At 46.8% G+C, this 17,354-nt stretch overlaps 1 protein-coding gene across 5 annotated transcripts in view; it reads left to right on the plus strand.

Annotated features, from left to right (window-relative positions):
• Positions 1-17,354, plus strand: part of LOC140731962 (tubby-related protein 3-like) — a 94,712-nt gene that overhangs the window by 22,519 nt on the left and 54,839 nt on the right. The window contains exons 1-2 of one of the 5 annotated variants that reach the window (XM_073053974.1): positions 8,091-8,349; positions 15,794-15,852. The exons of 3 other annotated variants lie outside the window; for them this stretch is intronic. Coding sequence is in view for 1 of the 2 variants with exons in the window: in XM_073053972.1 (XP_072910073.1) it covers positions 8,332-8,349 (18 nt within the window). In the remaining variant the exon portion in view is untranslated. Of the gene's footprint in view, positions 1-8,090; positions 8,350-15,793; positions 15,853-17,354 lie in introns of those variants that run through there. One more of the 5 variants, XM_073053972.1, reaches the window with a different exon arrangement.

Here is a 17,354-nt window from a genome sequence, read left to right on the forward strand (position 1 = left end):
TGGAGGCTATCCAGACAGAATATAAGGTGTTACTCCTTCAACCTGAGTGTGGCTTCATCATGGTGATAGAGGAGTTTGTGGACTGACATGTCGGAATGGGAATGCGAAGTAGAATTAAAAGGCATAGCCACTGGGAGATTCCGCTTTTTCCGGCTGACGCAGCGTAGATGCTCAGCGAAGCGGTCTCCCAATCCATGTTGGGTCTCACTGACATACAGAAGGCCACAACGGGATCACTGAATGCAGTAAATAACCCCAACAGACTCACAGGTGAAGTGTCGCCTCACCTGGAAGGACTGTTTAGGGCCCTGGATGGTAGTGAGGGGGGAGGTGTAGGGGCAGGTGTAGCACTTGTTCTGCTTGCAAGGATAAATGCCAGGAGGGAGATCAGTGGGAAGGGAATGAATGAACACCCTACCCTCAAGCTTACCTGGTCCATTTCCGACACCTCCCTCCCCTTTCTCAATCACTCTGTCTCTATCTCTGGAGACAGTTTATCTATTGTTGTCTAGAATAAACCCATGGACTCTCACAGCTAGCTGGACTATGCCTTGTCCCACCCTACTACTCGTAAAAACACTATCCCCTTCTCTCAATTCCTTCGTCTCTGCCACACCCGCTCTCAGGATGAGGCTTTTCATTCCAGGACAAAGGAAATGTCTTCCTTCTTCAAAGAAAGGGTTTCCTTTTCTCCATCAACCGCATCTCTTCTATTTCCCAGACATCTGCCCTCACCCCATCCTCCTGCCAGCCCACCAGGGATTGGGTTCCTTTCATCCTCACCTACCACCCCACTAGCCTCCACGTCCAGCACGTAATTCTCCGTAACTTCCGCCGTCCCCAATGGGATCCTACCACCAAGCACATATTTCCCTTCCTGTTCACTTTCTGCTTTCCGCAGGGATCCCTTGTCCATTCGTCCCTCTCCACTGATCTCCTTCCTTGCAAGCGGAACAGCTGCTACACATACACCTACATCTCCTCCCTCATCAGCATTCAGGGCCCTAAACAGTCCTTCCAGGTGTGGAGACACTTCACCTGTGGGTCTTTTGGGGTCATTTACTGTGTTCGGTGCTCCCGGTGTGGCCTCCTGTACATTAATGAGACCAGACCTGGATTGGGAGACCACTTTGCTGAGCCCTTTGCTGGTCCACCAGACCAATTGGGAGCTCCCCATGGCCACCCATTTAAATTCCACCTCCCATTGTCATTCCAAGGTCTCCTCCACTGCCACGATGAAACCACGCTCAGGTTGGAGGGGCAACATCTTATATTTTCACCGGAGATTTTAACCACACGAACCTCAAGTCAGTGCTCCACAAATTCCATCAGTATGTGGACTTCGCAACGAGGGAGGAGAATGTGTTGGACCTGGTTTACACAAACATTCCCGACGCGTACCGGGCAGAGCCCCACCCCCACCTCGGTTACTCAGACCACGTCTCTGTTATGCTAATCCCAGCATACAGACCGCTCGTCAGGCGCTCCTGACCAGTTCAGAAGCAGGTGAAAACCTGGCCAGCAGGAGCCATCTCTGCTTTTCAAGATTACTTTGAGCACACTGACTGGCACATGTTCAGGGAGGCTGCAACCGATGGCGACTCTACCAACTTAGAGGAGTACATGGTATCACTGACCAGCTACATCAGCAAGTGCATCGACGATGTCACTGTGTCCAAGACCATCACTACACACACTAACCAGAAGCCATGGATGATAGCGGAGGTGCGTGCGCTGCTGAGGACCCGTGACTCCGCCTTCAGAGCAGGCAACAAGGCAGCTTTAACAACAGCGAGGACCAAACTGTCCCGGGTCATCAGAGGGGCAAAGTGTGCACATGCCCAGTGAATCCACAGCCACTTCCAGGACAGCTTTGACACGCAGTGCTTGTGGAAGGGCATCCAGGACATCACCAATTACAGGACAACATCACCGGACTGTTCGGGTGATGCCTCCCTCCCAGATGCGCTGAATAACTTCTACACTCATTTTGAAGTGGAAAATGACGTAGCAGCGAGGAAGTCCACCCCTCCTCCAAATGACCAGGTGCTGTGTCTCACCATGGCTGAAGTGAGGAGAACCCTGTGCAGGGTCAACCCATGGAAGGCTGCTGGACCAGACAATATTCCTGCTAGAGTGCTTAGAGGATGTGCAGACCAGCTAGCAGATGTTCTCACTGACATCTTCAACATCCCCCTGAGCAGCACCATCACTCCAACGTGCTTCAAGGTCGCCACCATCGTCCCCGTGCCGAAGAAGTCTGCAATGTCCTGCCTAAATGACTACCACATCCATTGTCATGATGTGTTTCGAGAGGCTCGTCATGAGGCACATCAAGACCCTGCTGCCCCCCTCACTGGACCCCCTGCAGTTCACGTACCGTCCCAACCATTCAACAGATGACACCATCATCACGACCCTCCACCTGGCCCTAACCCACCTGGACAAAAAAGACACATACGTTCGAATGCTGTTCATAGACTTCAGTTCAGCATTCAACACAATCATCCCTCAGAAACTGATTGGAAAGCTGAGCCTACTGGGTCTGAACACCTCCCTCTGCGACTGGATCCTAGACTTCCTGACTGGGAGACCTCAGTCAGTCCGGATCGGGAGCAGCATCTCCAACACCATCACACTGAGCACGGGGGCTCCCCAGGGCTGTGTGCTCAGTCCACTGCTGTTCACTCTGCTGACCCACGACTGTGCTGCAACACACAACTCGAACCATATCATCAAGTTCACCGATGACATGACCATGGTGGTCTCATCAGCAAGAACGATGAGTCAGCTTACAGAGAGGAGGTGCAGCAGCTAACGGACTGGCGCAGAGCCAACAACCTGTCTCTGAATGTGAGCAAAACAAAAGAGATGGTTGTTGACTTCAGGAGGGCACAGAGTGACCACTCCCCGCTGAACATCGACGGCTCCTCGGTAGAGATTGTTTAGAGCACCAAATTTCTTGCGGTTTACTTGGCAGACAATCTCACCTGGTCCCTCAACACCAGCTCCATAGCAAAGAAAGCCCAGCAGCATCTCTACTTTCTGTGAAGGCTGAGAAAAGTCCATCTCCCACCACCCATCCTCATCACATTCTACAGGGGTTGTATTGAGAGCATCCTGAGCAGCTGCATCACTGCCTGGTTCGGAAATTGCACCATCTCGGATCGCAAGACCCTGCAGCGGATAGTGAGGTCAGCTGAGAAGATCATCGGGGTCTCTCTTCCTGCCATCACGGACATTTACACTACACGCTGCATCTGCAAAGGAAACAGCATTATGAAGGACCCCACACACCCCTCATACAATCTCTTCTCCCTCCTACCGTCTGGGAAAAGGCTCCGAAGCTTTCGGGCTCTCACGACCAGACTATGTAACAGTTTCTTACCCCAAGCTATCAGAATCTTCAATAACCAGAGTCTGGACTGACACCAACTTACTGCCCTTTACAATGCCTATTGCCTTGTTTATTATTTATTGTAATGCCTGCACTGTTTTGTGCACTTTATGCAGTCCTGGGTAGGTCTGTAGTCTAGTGTAGTTCTTTTTTCTGTGTTGTTTTTACATAGTTCAGTGTAGTTTTTGTACTGTTTCATGTAACACCATTGTCTCATTTTTACTGTGTCCTGTACCAGCAGTTATGGTCGAAATGACAATAAAAAGTGACTTGACTTGACTTGATATTCCGTCTGGGTAGCCTCAAACTTGATGCATAAACATCAATTTCTGAAACTTCCAGTAATGCCCCCACTCCTCCTTCACCAGTCCTCATTCCCATTTCTCTCTCTTACCTCACCTCCTTACCTACCCATCACCTCCCTCTGGTGCTCCTCCTCCTTCCCTTTTTTCCGTGGTCTTCTACCCTCTCCTATCAGATTCTCCCTTCTCCAGCCCTTTATCTCTTTCACCAATAGACTTTCCAGTTCTTTACTTCAACCCTCCCCGTATTCCAGTTTCACTTATCACCCACCACCTGGACTGCTTCCTGCCCTTCCCCCACCTTTTTACCCTGACTACTTCATCTTTCTTCTCCAGTCCTGATGAAGGGTGTCGGCCCAAAACGTCGACTGTTTACTCTTTTCCACAGATGCTGCCTGGCCCACGCAATTCCTCCAGCATTTTATGTGTGTCACTTGGACTTCCAGCATCTGCAGATTTTCTCTTGTTTGCACTTTGAAGTGTGATTCTTCTTGTTAAAGCTGCCACACAAATACAAATAGAGTTGTAACACACACAAAATGCTGGTGGAACACACCAGGCCAGGCAACAACTATAGGAAGAAGCACTGTCGACGTTTCAGGCCGAGACCCTTCGTCAGGATTAACTGAAAGGAAAGATAGTAAGAGATTTGAAAGTAGGAGGGGGAGGGGGAAATGCGAAATGATAGGAGAAGACCGGAGGGGGTGGGATGAAGCTAAGAGCTGGAAAGGTGATTGGAAAAAGGGATACAGAGCTGGAGAAGGGAAAGGATCATGGGACGGGAGGCCTCGGGAGAAATAAAGGGGGAGGGGAGCACCAGAGGGAGATGGAGAACACAGAGAGAAAAAAAGAAGGGGGGGAAATAAATAAATTAGGGATGGGGTAAGAAGGGGAGGAGGGCATTAACAGAAGTTAGAGAAATAAATGTCCATGCCATCAGGTTGGAGGCTACCTAGATGGAATATAAGGTGTTGTTCCTCCAACCTGAGTGTGGCTTCATCTTGATGGTAGAGGAGGCCGTGGATAGACATATCAGAATAGGAATGGGACATGGAATTAAAATGTGTGGCCACTGGGAGATCCTGCTTTCTCTGGCGGACTGAGCGTAGGTGTTCAGCAAAACGGTCTCCCAGTCTGTGTCGGGTCTCACCAATATATAAAAGGCCACACCGGGAGCACCTGACTCAGCATACCACACCAGCCGATTCACAGGTGAAGTGTCGCCTCACCTGGAAGGACTGTCTGGGGCCCTGAATGGTGGTGAGGGAGGAAGTGTAAGGGCAGGTGTAGCACTTGTTCCGTTTATAAGGATAAGTGCCAGGAGGGAGATCGGTGGGAAGGGACAATGGTTTTTGCTCCTTACAATAGAAAGTAGAAACTTCACTTTAAAAACTAAACTGCGTCCTGAGACGAATATGCAGCAAAACTAACTAACAAACTACCCCTGAACTAACTGTGTCACAGCAGGGGCTTCCCCTTATATACCTGTTGGAACATAACATCATGTGACCACACACCGGCGGGAAAATTACATCACCCCACCATCACAAGACGATTACATCATGCTCACAAGATACTCAATTACATCATGGGGTACGTAACAAATGTGATTAACTGGATTAACTGCAGATGACACCAAGATTGGGGGTGTAGTGGACAGCGAGGAAGTCTACTGTGGCTTGCACAATTGATCTGCATCAGCTGGAAAAATGGCAGTGTGAGGTGTAGCACGTCGGGAGGACCAACCAGGATAGGTCTTACACAGTGAGTGGTAGGGCACCGAGGAGTGAGGTAGATCTGTGATTACAGGTCCAAAATTCATTGGAAGTGACTTCACAGGTTGATAGTTTTGTAGAGAAAGTTATTGTTACGTTGGTCTTCATAAATCAATGTATAGAGTACAGGAGATGGGATGTTATGTTGAAGTTGTATAAGATGCTGGTGAGGCCTAATTTGGAGTATTATGTGCAGCTTTGGTCACCTACCTACAGGAAAGATGTAAATGAGGTTGAAAGAGTACAGAGAGTACAAGATTGTTGCTGGGTCTGGAGGACCTGAGTTATAAGCAAAGATTGAATAGATTAGGACTGTACTCTTTAGAACGTAGAAAATTGAGAGGAGATTTGATAAAGGTATACAAAATTAAGAGGGGTTTAGCAAGGGTAAATACAAGCAGGCTTTTCCCACTGAGGCTGGGTGAGACTACAACTAGAGATAATGGGTTAAGGGCAAAAGATGAAAAGTTTAAGAAGGGGAACTTCTTCAGTCAGATGCTGGTGAGAGTGCAGAAAGAGCTGCCAGATCAAATAGCGCATGCCAGCTTGATTTCAACATTTAAGAGAAGTTTGGCTATGGTCCCAGAGTAGGTCGATGGGAGTAGGAGTTTAAATAGTTTTGGCATGGACTAGATGGGCTGAAGGGCCTGTTCCTGTGCCGTACTTGCCTATGACTCTATGACACATGGTCTTTGGGATTTGATATGAATTCCACGTCAAGTAAAGCATTAATCCTCTGTCCCCAGAGATGCAATGCACCACCAAACCAGATTAATTCCCTGGAGTTCACTTACTGAAAACTAAGGTCAGATGGTGGGGTGGAGATACATCTCTACCAAACAAGATGTAAGGAACTCCTTCCCTCCGCTAACCTGCAGGTCACCCTTGGGCAAGGTGTGGCACCTGCTTGAGCCCCCCCCACCCCACCAGTTAGGGTCACATGAAACCATGGGAGCAGGTGATGATGGATGGTCGCATGAGAAGCTGGTGCATATCACAAGTCCTGGTTGTACGACCACTGACGCCAGGCTCTGAGGAGTATTGATAATGGCTGGGGTCACATGTCTTACAAAGACACTGTCCAGAAGAAGGCAATGGCAAACCACTTCTGGAGAAAAATTTGCCAAGAACAATCATGGTCATGAGACCATTATTGCCCACGTCACATGATGCAGATGCTGATGATCTGCCAAATGCCCAAACCCGTTACCACCAATAAAGTCGCATTCCCAGATAGGGTAGCTTTCAAAATTCTGATTGCACTAAATTATTGGTGATTCATGGACTGCACCAGAACTGGGCCTGTCGCTGGGCAAATAGTTCTGAGGAAATAGAGAGGCCAAACAGATTAGGAGAATGGGCAAAGAAGTGGCAGATGGAATACAGTGTCAGGAAGTGTACGGTCATGCACTCTGGTAGAAGAAATGAAAGGGTCGACTATTTTCTAAATGGAGAGAGAATTCTAAAATCAGAGGTGCAAAGGGATTTGGGAGTTCCTGTGCAGGATTCCCTAAAGGCTAATCTGCTGGTTGAGTCAGTGGTGAAGAAGGCAAATGCACGGTTAGCATTCATTTCGAGAGGACTAGAATATAAAAGCAAGGGTATAATGCTGAGACTTTATAAACCACTGGTGAGGCTTCACTTGGAGTATTGTGAACAGGTTTGAGCTCCTTACCTTGGAAAGGATGCGTTGAAACTGGAAAGGGTTCAAAGTAGGTTCACGAAAATGATTCCAAGATTGATTGGCTTGTCACATGAAGAGCACCTGATGGCTCTGGGCCTGTGTTCACTGGAATTCAGAAGAATGAGGGGTGACCTCATTGAAATCTATAGAATGGTGAAAGGCCTTGATAGAGTGGATGTGGAGAGGATGTTTCCTGTGGTTGGAGAGCCTAAGAGCAGAGGACACAGCCTCAGAACAGAGGGATGTTCTTTCAGTATGGAGATAAGGAGGAATTTCTTTTGGCCCGGGGTGGTGAATCTGTGGAACTCATTGCCACTGGCAGCTGTGAAGGCCAAGTCCTTATGTATATTTAAGGCAGAGGTTGATAGATTCATGATTGATCAGGCCATGAAGGATACAGAGAGAAAACAGGAGATAGGCCTGAGAGGAAAAATAGATCAGCCATGATGAAATGACAGAGTAGACTCGATGGGCCAAATGGCCCAACTCTGCTCCTATGTCTTATGGTAACCCCATGTTGTCATGGAGAAGTATCTGGGTGATAATTGCTATTGGACAAATCAGATAGTCTCCTCCTGACCCTTCTCCCTTCCCATTTTCCCTTCTACTGACTTCACTAAGAATTAAAATCAATCTGATATTGACCAGTCTGCACCGTTAATTTACCTGCTACATCTCACTCAGGCTGTTATTTGCTGCCACTGACATCACTGGGGGCTGAAAATTACTTCAGGACCCCCTCCTGCATGGCATCTGAGGGTGGGAGGGGGGCAGGGGGAGTGGAGGAACTACTCAAGGACACGCCTGTCAATCTAGCACCATTAACTTAAAGAGTTAAGACACTGGGGAGGGTGGAGTCTATCCAATGCGCAGTTTAATCCGCTTTACCCGCCCCCACTCCCCGCACGCGGCTCTACTGCAGCATCATGCTGGTGGGTCTTATGTGAGGAGATTTCCCTCAGCAGGCTATTAGGTCCTGAGTGATTGGTGACACAGCTACCCAGCACTGGGCTCATGCAGTCTGCTGAACTCTTGGGTTTAGCTCATTACCTGCCGAGAGTCTGCTAATTTCCCACTTATCATTTTCCCTTTGCAATGGAACAGCTTTTCTGAGGAACTGACTGAACCCTAAGGACCTGGGTCTGACAGGGTTGCCCATCACCGTCTTTGCCAATGATGTCTGGAGAGAAGGTGAGATACTAAAAGACAGTTGGGGCTCTAGCAATCCATGCAGAGTTGAAAGAGAAATGATAACAATGTTTTTTATGAGAAGGAGAAGCGGTTTCTTATTTAGAGGAGCACCTTGCCGACAGTTAGGAATGATAATAATATTACTGTGTGTCAGATCTGAAGGATTTATCTTTCCTTGTCTTCTAAGAGGATTGAGATTTAGTATGTGGTGATTATTAACTCTTAAGCTACTAATGACCTTGCCTTTATGAAGCGTTTGTCTCAACACAGTTCCTTTCAGATTTAATGTGAATTAAATCAACAGCATGAAGGATTTATACTCTACGGTGCCATTAACAAAGTAAAATATGTCAAGGTGATTTGCTGGAGAGTTATCAAAGTTTGGCGGCAGCAGACAATCTGCTGGAGGAACTCAGCAGCTTGAGCAGCACCTGAGGGACGAGAGGATTTGTCAACGTTCTGACCCAAAACATCGACAGCTCACCTCCTCCTTCAGGTGCTGTTGGATCTGCTGAGTTCCTCCAGCAGATTACCTGTGGCTCCAAGTTCCAGCATCTGCTGTTCCTTGTGCCTCTAAAGTTTGGCAGAAAACTGCACCTAATGATGTGTAGACAAATGTTTAAAAACATGGCAGAAATGTAAATTTTGAAGTTCAAGGTATGTTTATTGTAACAGTACATATACATTATACAACCTTGAGATTTGTCTCCTTACAGGCAGCCACGAAACAAAGAACCCCAATAGAACCCATTAAAAAACCGTCAAACACCCAACGTGCAGGGGAAAAAAATAAAAGTAGGCTAATAACATTCAGAACTGAAATCCACACAAGTGAGTTCACAGCCACGAAGCCAATCCAGGAGCACGTGTCTTAACGGAGGGGAAAAGAGATGGGAGAGCCTCAGAAACTTCTGGGCTTAGGCTGCTGATGCCGGAACGATAAAAATCAGAGAGGTGAGAATTAGAGGAATAATCTTAGAGCAAGGTTCCACAGACCCCTCAGTTCATGGCAGGGGTCCGTAGTGTAAAAAGGGCTGGGAACCCCTGTGGGAAGAGATTGTTCAGAGGGGAGGGGCATGACTTTGTTCTGAAACCAAGAAGGAGCATTTTAAGATCACGGCATTGCTCATTTGGGACTGAGTGTGGTCGATGGGCCGTGATATGAGTGTGAGTAGGAGCTGGTGTAGTTGAGATGGGAACAGTAGTGTTTTGGGTAAGCATGGTTGGGAGTTCAGATGGTTTTATTTAGTTAGTTAGTTTATTGAGAGATACAGTGCCTTCCAGCCTTTCAAACCACGCCATCCAGCAACCCCCCGATTTAAACCAATAATGGGACAATTTACATTGCCCAATAACATACTAACCAATACGTCATTGGACTGTGGGAGGAAATCTGAACACCCAGAGTAAACCCACACGTTCCGTGGGGAGGATGTACAGACTCCTTATAGAGTATGCCGGCATTGAACTCTGAACTCCGGCGCCCCGAGCTGTAAGAGCTTAAAACCAGCCACTATGCTACCATACAGACAGGGCCATATTCAGATGGAGAACTGTGGATGAACACAGGTGATCTTTACAATGCCATAGATGCTCAGTTGGAAGTTCTTCTCAAGGTCAATACAACACGGCAAGGTAGCGTAGTGGTGAACACAGCGCTTTACAATGCCAGGTACCCTGGTTTAGTTCCTGCTGCGGCCTGGAAGGAGTCTGTACGGTCTCCTCGTGACTGCATGGATTTCCTCCAAGTGCACCGGTTTCCTCCCACAGTCCAAAGACTGGTTGGTAGGTTAGTTGGTACTGGTTGGTAGGTTAGTTGATCGATGCAAATTGCCCCATGATTAGGCTAGGGTTAAGTTGGGTGTAGCTGGGCAGTGTAGCTTGAAGGGCTGGAACGGCCTGTTCCACACTGTACCTCGATAAATAAATGATTCACAGTCGCTTACAGTTTGTTTAAGAGAGAAGGGGGAAGGGTGGGGGATGGAATCAATGGCTGGTTGTGGCAGGGTCTGAAGTCAATGGCTTCCCCTGTTTCGTTTGAGGAAATATCCCCTCATTCTGTGCTGCATGTAATTAGAGGAGTCGGCAATGTAGAACTAAGCAACACGGTGGCACATGCTGAAGCCGAGCTTCATTCTCGGATAATGTTGGAGAAGGACAGAGTGTCGTTCAGAGACGGGGGAGCAGAATCCCAATAGGCATAGAGGATTGGGGCATGGTGAGCAAAGACTGCTTGGAAGAGAGCTTGATTTCAGGCTGCATTTTCACAGTGGTAAATCTGAAAACCTTTGCTCCTGGAGATGACTAAAATCTAAATTTTGCTTAAATATTCAAATGCCAAATTTTAAGACCCAGAAACATTATATCATTTTTTGACTTTCTCCTTGCATCAGCATATCTTCCTAACTTGCCATAGTGAAGAGATTGAGTTTTAGAGGAGGTTACCAATGAAGATAGAGCTGTGGACGTTGTCTATGTGGGTTTTAGTAAGGAATATGTCTAGGCCCCTGATGGTAAGCCCATCAAGACAATTAAGATGCATGGGACCATGGTGACTTGAAGTTTGGATTCAGAATTAACTTGTGTTCTCTCTTCTCTCTGCCTCTGTCATTCTCTCTCTCATTTCCCCTCTCCCACTCTCTCATTTTGTCTCTTCCCCCTCTCTTCCCCCTCTCTTCCCCTTCCCCCTTCCCCACCTCTTCCCTTTCTCTTCCTCTCTTACCCCTCTCTCCCCCACTCGCTCTCTTCCCCCTTTCCCCCTTCCCCCACACCTCTTCCCTCCTGGCTCTCTTCCCCATCCCCTCTCTTCCCCCTTCCCTCTCTTTCCCCATCTCCCCCCTCTCTCTCCCCCTCTTTCCCCCCTCTCTTTCCCACCCCCCTCTTTCCCCCCTCTCTTCCCCACACCCTCTATTCACCCCTCTCTTCCCCACACCCTCTATTCACCCTTGTCTTCCCCACCCCCTCTTTCCCCTCCCCCACCTCTCTTCCCCACCCCCTCTTTCCCCTCCCCCACCTCTCTCTCTTCTATATTTAAGAGTCACTGGGTTAACGCTAATGTTACTGGGTTAATAGCAGTAGTTAATGGCATCACTCTGAGGTACTGAGGGATCTTGGGTTTCAAGTCCACAGCCCCAGGAAGTGGCCACACAAGTTGATAAAGTGATAAAGAAGACATATATTAGGCTTGCCTGATTAGCCACAGCATTTGGTTCAATCCTCAAGGAGTTGTGTGGCAGCTTTATAAAACACGATTGAGGCTGATTTCAGAATATTGCTGGCTTTCCTGGCCATCCCATTATAGGAAGGTTGTGGAGTCAGAAGTGTTTTGCCAGGATGCTGCCTGGATTAGAGGGCATGTGTGAGTGGAGCTGGACTCTGTTTCCTCTGGGGCATCAGAGCTGAGGAGACAGATACCTGATAGAAGTATTTGAAACAGGTATAGCAGACAGCCGGTATCTTCCCCCCAGGGTCAAAATCAAAGTGTCTAATACCTGAGGGGAAGGTTCAAAGGAGACACGCGGGAAAGTGGGGGTGTTCTGGAATGTGCTGACGGGTGGTGGTGCAAGCAGATACAACAGGGGCATTTAAAATAGGCTCATGGATGTGTAGATGGAGGAATATGGAGCATATGCAGGCAGATGGGATTACGTGGCATCAATTACATCCGCACAGCATCGTAGACCGAGTGGCCTGCTCCTGTGCTGTACTGTTCTGAGCTCTACATTATACATTCTACCTTCCATGTTCTATCTGCTACTAACATTTACATAATTTCTTCAGTAAACCTGTAGCATTACGCCACTCACCTCTGCTTCTCCTCACATTCTCAGAGCCTTGATCTGCCTTACAAAACTTCCTTGTATCATAGCAATGGTCTCTGACCTGTGACCTCAAAATGGTTGAAGCTTAGGATCATTGTACTACCAAGGGATGGCACATGGTGGCGCTACCTTCCTGATCGCTGTCCGATTGACTTACAGGCATTCTTACTAACTCAACCAAGACACCATTCACTGGTGTCCCAATTATGCTAAATAAGCTTACATGCATTAGCGCCTATGTGATTTAAGTTGCTGAGACTTCATTGTAAAATTTTTAAATGTTTCCCGTTCGAAACAAATCCAGATCTGTCGCAAGTGACATGGAAGTTTGTGGTGTTTCGGGTAGAGGGTTGTCGTAGGCCACAGCAGGACATTGATAGAATCAGAGCTGGGCTGAGAAGTGTCAGTTACAGACTTCAGTCTGGAGAAGTGTGAAGTGATTCACTTTGAAAGGTGGAACTTGAAGGCAGAGTACAGGTTAATGGCAGGATTCGTAGCAGTGTGGAGAAACAGAAAGATCTTGGGATCCACGTCCTTAGGTCCCTCAAAGTTGCCATGCAAGTTGAGAGGGTGGCTGAGTGAGTGTGTGGTGTGATTGCCTCCTTTAATTGGGGGATTCATTTCCCGAGCAGTGAGGTAACGTTGCAGCTCTGTAAAACTCCGGTTAGACCACACTTGGAGTATTGCGTTCAGTTCTGGTTGCAACAACACAGGAAGGATGTGGAAGCTTTAGAGGGGGTGCAGAGTAGATATACCAGGATGCCAGCTGGATTAGACAACATCTTATCAGGATAGGTTGTATGAGATGGGATTTTTCTCTTTGGAGTGAAGGAGGATGAGAAGTGACTAGATAGAGGTGTACAAGATGATAAGGGCCATAGACTGAATGGATGGCCAGTGCCTTTTCCCAGGGTAGAAATGGCTAATACAAGGAGTCATCATTTTTAAGCGATTGGAGGGAAGTATAAAGGTAGATTTTTTTTTTAGACAATGTTACGATAGGGCAACAATGAATAAAGAATTGAGACTGGTTTTATAAACAAATAAAACATTTATTAAACACTGCTCAATAAAAATGAAAAGTAACCAAATGACTAACTTAACCAGAAGCTAACTGCTATACAGCAACTCGAACAGTTCTTAAAGCAATAAATGCGAACACAGTTCTTAAGGTGGTAAATGCAAAAGTCCAAATGATTTATACAGCCAATTAGGAGAGACTTTCCTGAAGTAACAAATTCCTCAATGACGTGATGTTACTGCTGATCCCAGCCAAAATATGCCTTGCCCGAAGGATTTACGACGAAGGAAATAAAACTGCTTAAAGGCACTGACCTTTCCTTGGTCCAGCTCTTTCTGCTTTCACAATGCAGGAGCTATATCGGATGCAGGCCACTACCCTCTGAATGAGGATTCAATAAGGTCAACCCTGTATTACCGCTGACGACACCAACTTTACTTGATCCTTCGGTTTTCCATACTTCAATAAATTCTTCACTCTCCGACTGGACTAAACTGGCAGAGGTTTTAAAAACTGCTGGCTATAACCTTTGAGACTCAAGGCAGAAAGTAAAACTTCACTTTAAAACAAAACTGCATCATGAGACAAACACGCAGCATAATGGAGTCACTGACGAATTAAACCACGAACTGACCAGTGTCACAGCAAGGCTTTCCCCTTTTATACCTGTTGAAGGAGGCCATCACATGACCTCTCACTGGTGGGAAATTACATCACCCCACCATCACAAGACCAGTACATCATGCTCACCAGATACTCAATTACATCGTGGTCATAAGACAGTCACAAGATACCCACAGAGTATGTAACAACAGAAAATGGTAGCTGCGTGGGAAATGCTGCCAAAAGTCTTGGTAGAGGCAAATACCTTAGGGACATTTAAGAGATGCTTAGATAGGTGCATGAATGAAAGAAAAATGGAGGGAGGGAAGGGTTAGATTGATCTTGGAGTAGGTTAAAAGGTCAGCACAACATCACGGGCTGATTGGCCTGTACTGGTTTATGTTCTATGTTTACACCTTACTCCGTTATAAAGTCCTCATGATGTTAAAATCGGGGGATCGACGATTCAAAGTGAATATATTATCGAAATATGTATGCAGTATTACAACCCTGAGATTTGTCTTTCTACAAACAGCCACAAAACAAAGAAACACAGTGGAATCCGTTCAAGGAAAGCATCAAACACCCAAAGCAAGGAAGAAAAAGAACAAACTGCACAAACAGCAAAAAATCTGAGCGGGGAACACAGAGTATAAAGTGTCAAACCACGGTCTCACTTTAGTTCAGTTCAGTTCAATTTAAAGCTGTGTTGGTGGTTGACTGCAGGCCACAGAGTCAGTCCGCCCCGATCAAAGTCACACACAAGCAATATAGAAGTAATCAGAAACCAGAAACACATCCATAACATGAACTGCAGAGTCCGATCCACAAACCGCATCGAATAAACCTTGCCCAAAGCCCAAGGCACTAGCAGCGTTGAGTGAGAGAGAGAGAGAGGGAGAGAGAGAGAGGTGGAGAGAGAGAGAGAGAGAGAGAGAGAGAGAGAGAGAGAGAGAGAGAGAGAGAGAGAGAGAGAGAGAGAGAGAGAGAGAGAGAGAGAGAGAGAGAGAGAGAGAGAGAGAGAGGGGAGAGAGAGAGAGACCAGTCAAACGTAGACACCTTCCCTCCTGGGTTGAGGTTCCTTGTGGTTTGGTTGAGATGCTGTGTACGATCTGTAGTACAATCTAAAACTTCCTCAGGTGGCACCCATTCCTGGGGTGCCACCTTCCTCAGTCTTCCCACCTGTGCTTGATTTTGTCTTATTCACTAGTTGACGTGGCTGGGTCCTACCGAGAGTCCCTGCTTTAAGCACTGACATCTCCTCAGTTGTCCTGGCAGGACGTTTGCCATTTCTCTCCTCCCTCCCTCTGTCTGTTTCCTTCAGGATGGAACTTTCGGGTCACATTGCATCATAACTTGCTAGAAGAATGTGCAGGCTTGGGAAGTTAATTTCTGTTCTTTGAGGGCATAGGTCTGCAAACAGAAAGATCAATCAAGATGATGTTTGTCAAGATAAGGCCCCTGCTGGCTTGGAAGAGAACAGCCAGCAAATGTATGTACTAAACTGTATATATAACCACACAGCTCAATCACGTTGCTGCGCTTTGGCAACTTAGCAGCTGATGCAATGTTATTCTGGTTCTGTGCTTCTGATGTCTGGGGGGAGAAAATCAAAAGGTTGCAAATGCCAGAACTTTAAAAAAAACATAAAATGTTAAAAGCACTCAGCCCATCAGACTGCAACCAAGGAAGGAGAAAGAGTTTATATTTTGAGTCTGGGGCACTTTGTCAGAATTGAGTTTGGGCTGGGCTGGAAAGGAACATGGTAATTTGTTTTTCTCTGAAATCTTTTGGCTGTCCTTACTGCATTCTTTGTCTTTTCACTCTATCATGGGTGTGTACTGTTGATGGTTGAATCTACCGTCATCGTTGATGATTGATGGTTAATTTCACTTACCCCACCATGGAGATGTTCCCACAGCCTATGGACTCACGTTCACTGACTTCATCTCATGTTCTCAATTTTTATTGAGCTTCTTTTTCTTTTGTATTTGCACAGGTTGTTGTCTTTTGCACACTGGCTGAACATCCAAGTCGGGCAGTCTTTCATTGACTCTGGTACGGTTATTATTCTATAGATTTATTGAGTATGCCCGCAAGAAAATGAATCTCAGGGTTGTATATGATGACATACATTACTTTGATAATAAATTCACTTTGAATTACCACTGTGCTCCCACAACATACTTATCTCCTCCTGTGTCTCAGCCGCTGCTCTCTGGATATGGTCCACAAAGACTCTCAGCGTTCTAGTTTAATACCTCCCTGCCTTTGCCTACGTTTGTTTAAATTCTGCAGGCGTGTGCTGTCATCAAAAGGCAGGCCCCGTCTCCAGCATTTCCCAAAAGGTGCACGGAAGTCATTGGATGGAAGCTCTGCATCCCAGCGTCCACCCTTAGTTGAGGCTGCTTTTGCATGCTCAGATGTAGTGTGGTACAGTCTTCCACGGACAATGGTTCCTCTCCACTAGAGACTCAAGGGACTGTAGATGCTGGAACTTGAAGCAACACACAAAGTACTGGAGGAACTAGGTAGAAATTGACAACCAGACTCTTAGATGAAGGGTCTTGACCCAAGATCTTGACTGTCCTGTTCTCTCTATAGGTGCTGCCTGATCTGCTAAGTTCCTTCAGAGATTTTGTGTTCCTCTTCAGTGACCTATTCAGATCATGTTCATCCAAATCACTGTTCAGCTTTCTTGGATTCCCTGCACATATCCAGATATATCTCCTGGCTTCATCAGTCTTTCAAGCTCAGCTTTGTCACGACAGCTCTGGGATTGCGACTCTGTATGTATGACAACACCAAACAAGCACCACTTACTGGTAACACTCCAGAAGGAAGCTTTGCCCTCCATCAGTTTCCTGCAAGTTCATCTCACAGCTGCTTCTTGTTGGACATAGAGCATACACCAGCAGTGTCCAGCACTCTTCTTCTCCCAATCTACCTCATGGTGAGCCTTTGTCTTCCTGCACCGTGCTTTCTCTGTAACGACAGCACTGTCTGCATTCTGTCTTCTCTTAGCTACTTCGATGTAGTTATGATCTGCTTGGATGACACGCACAGTGAAAGCTTTTCACTGTAGGTCAGGTCATGTGACAGTAACACACTGATCCAATCACACTGCTGTTCTCAGTTCCATTTGTCGGTGGCACGGTTATTAAGGGACTGGCACCCAGTTTTCCCAGTAGCAAACGTTTCTTTCTACTTCTTAAGGTTCTTTGAAGTTTTTTTGTTTTCAGCTTGAGCTTGACCAATTGTCATCCAGCACTACAGATGTACGTTGTTGGTAGTTGTCTTGCCTGTTCCAGGATCCTTACAAAGCCCCTAGGTATTGTATATGGTTCCCTAAGCTTATCCTAGCTGGGGGTGGTAATGGGGACAAGCTCTCGCTACCTATTAAATGCCCCCAGTGGCATCCACCTCAAATAGCCTCTGAAAACCAAGGCCAGCTCCTGTTCCTGCTCAAGTGTGGCTTTGCTGCTAAGCCGGGTGGAACCGTTCTAGTCACAGGAAAAGGGGCAAAGGCAGATTACTGGTGCCTTAAAACCAGTTGCTTC

This window comes from Hemitrygon akajei, chromosome 8, assembly GCF_048418815.1.
Source record: "Hemitrygon akajei chromosome 8, sHemAka1.3, whole genome shotgun sequence".
Lineage (NCBI taxonomy): Eukaryota > Metazoa > Chordata > Chondrichthyes > Myliobatiformes > Dasyatidae > Hemitrygon > Hemitrygon akajei.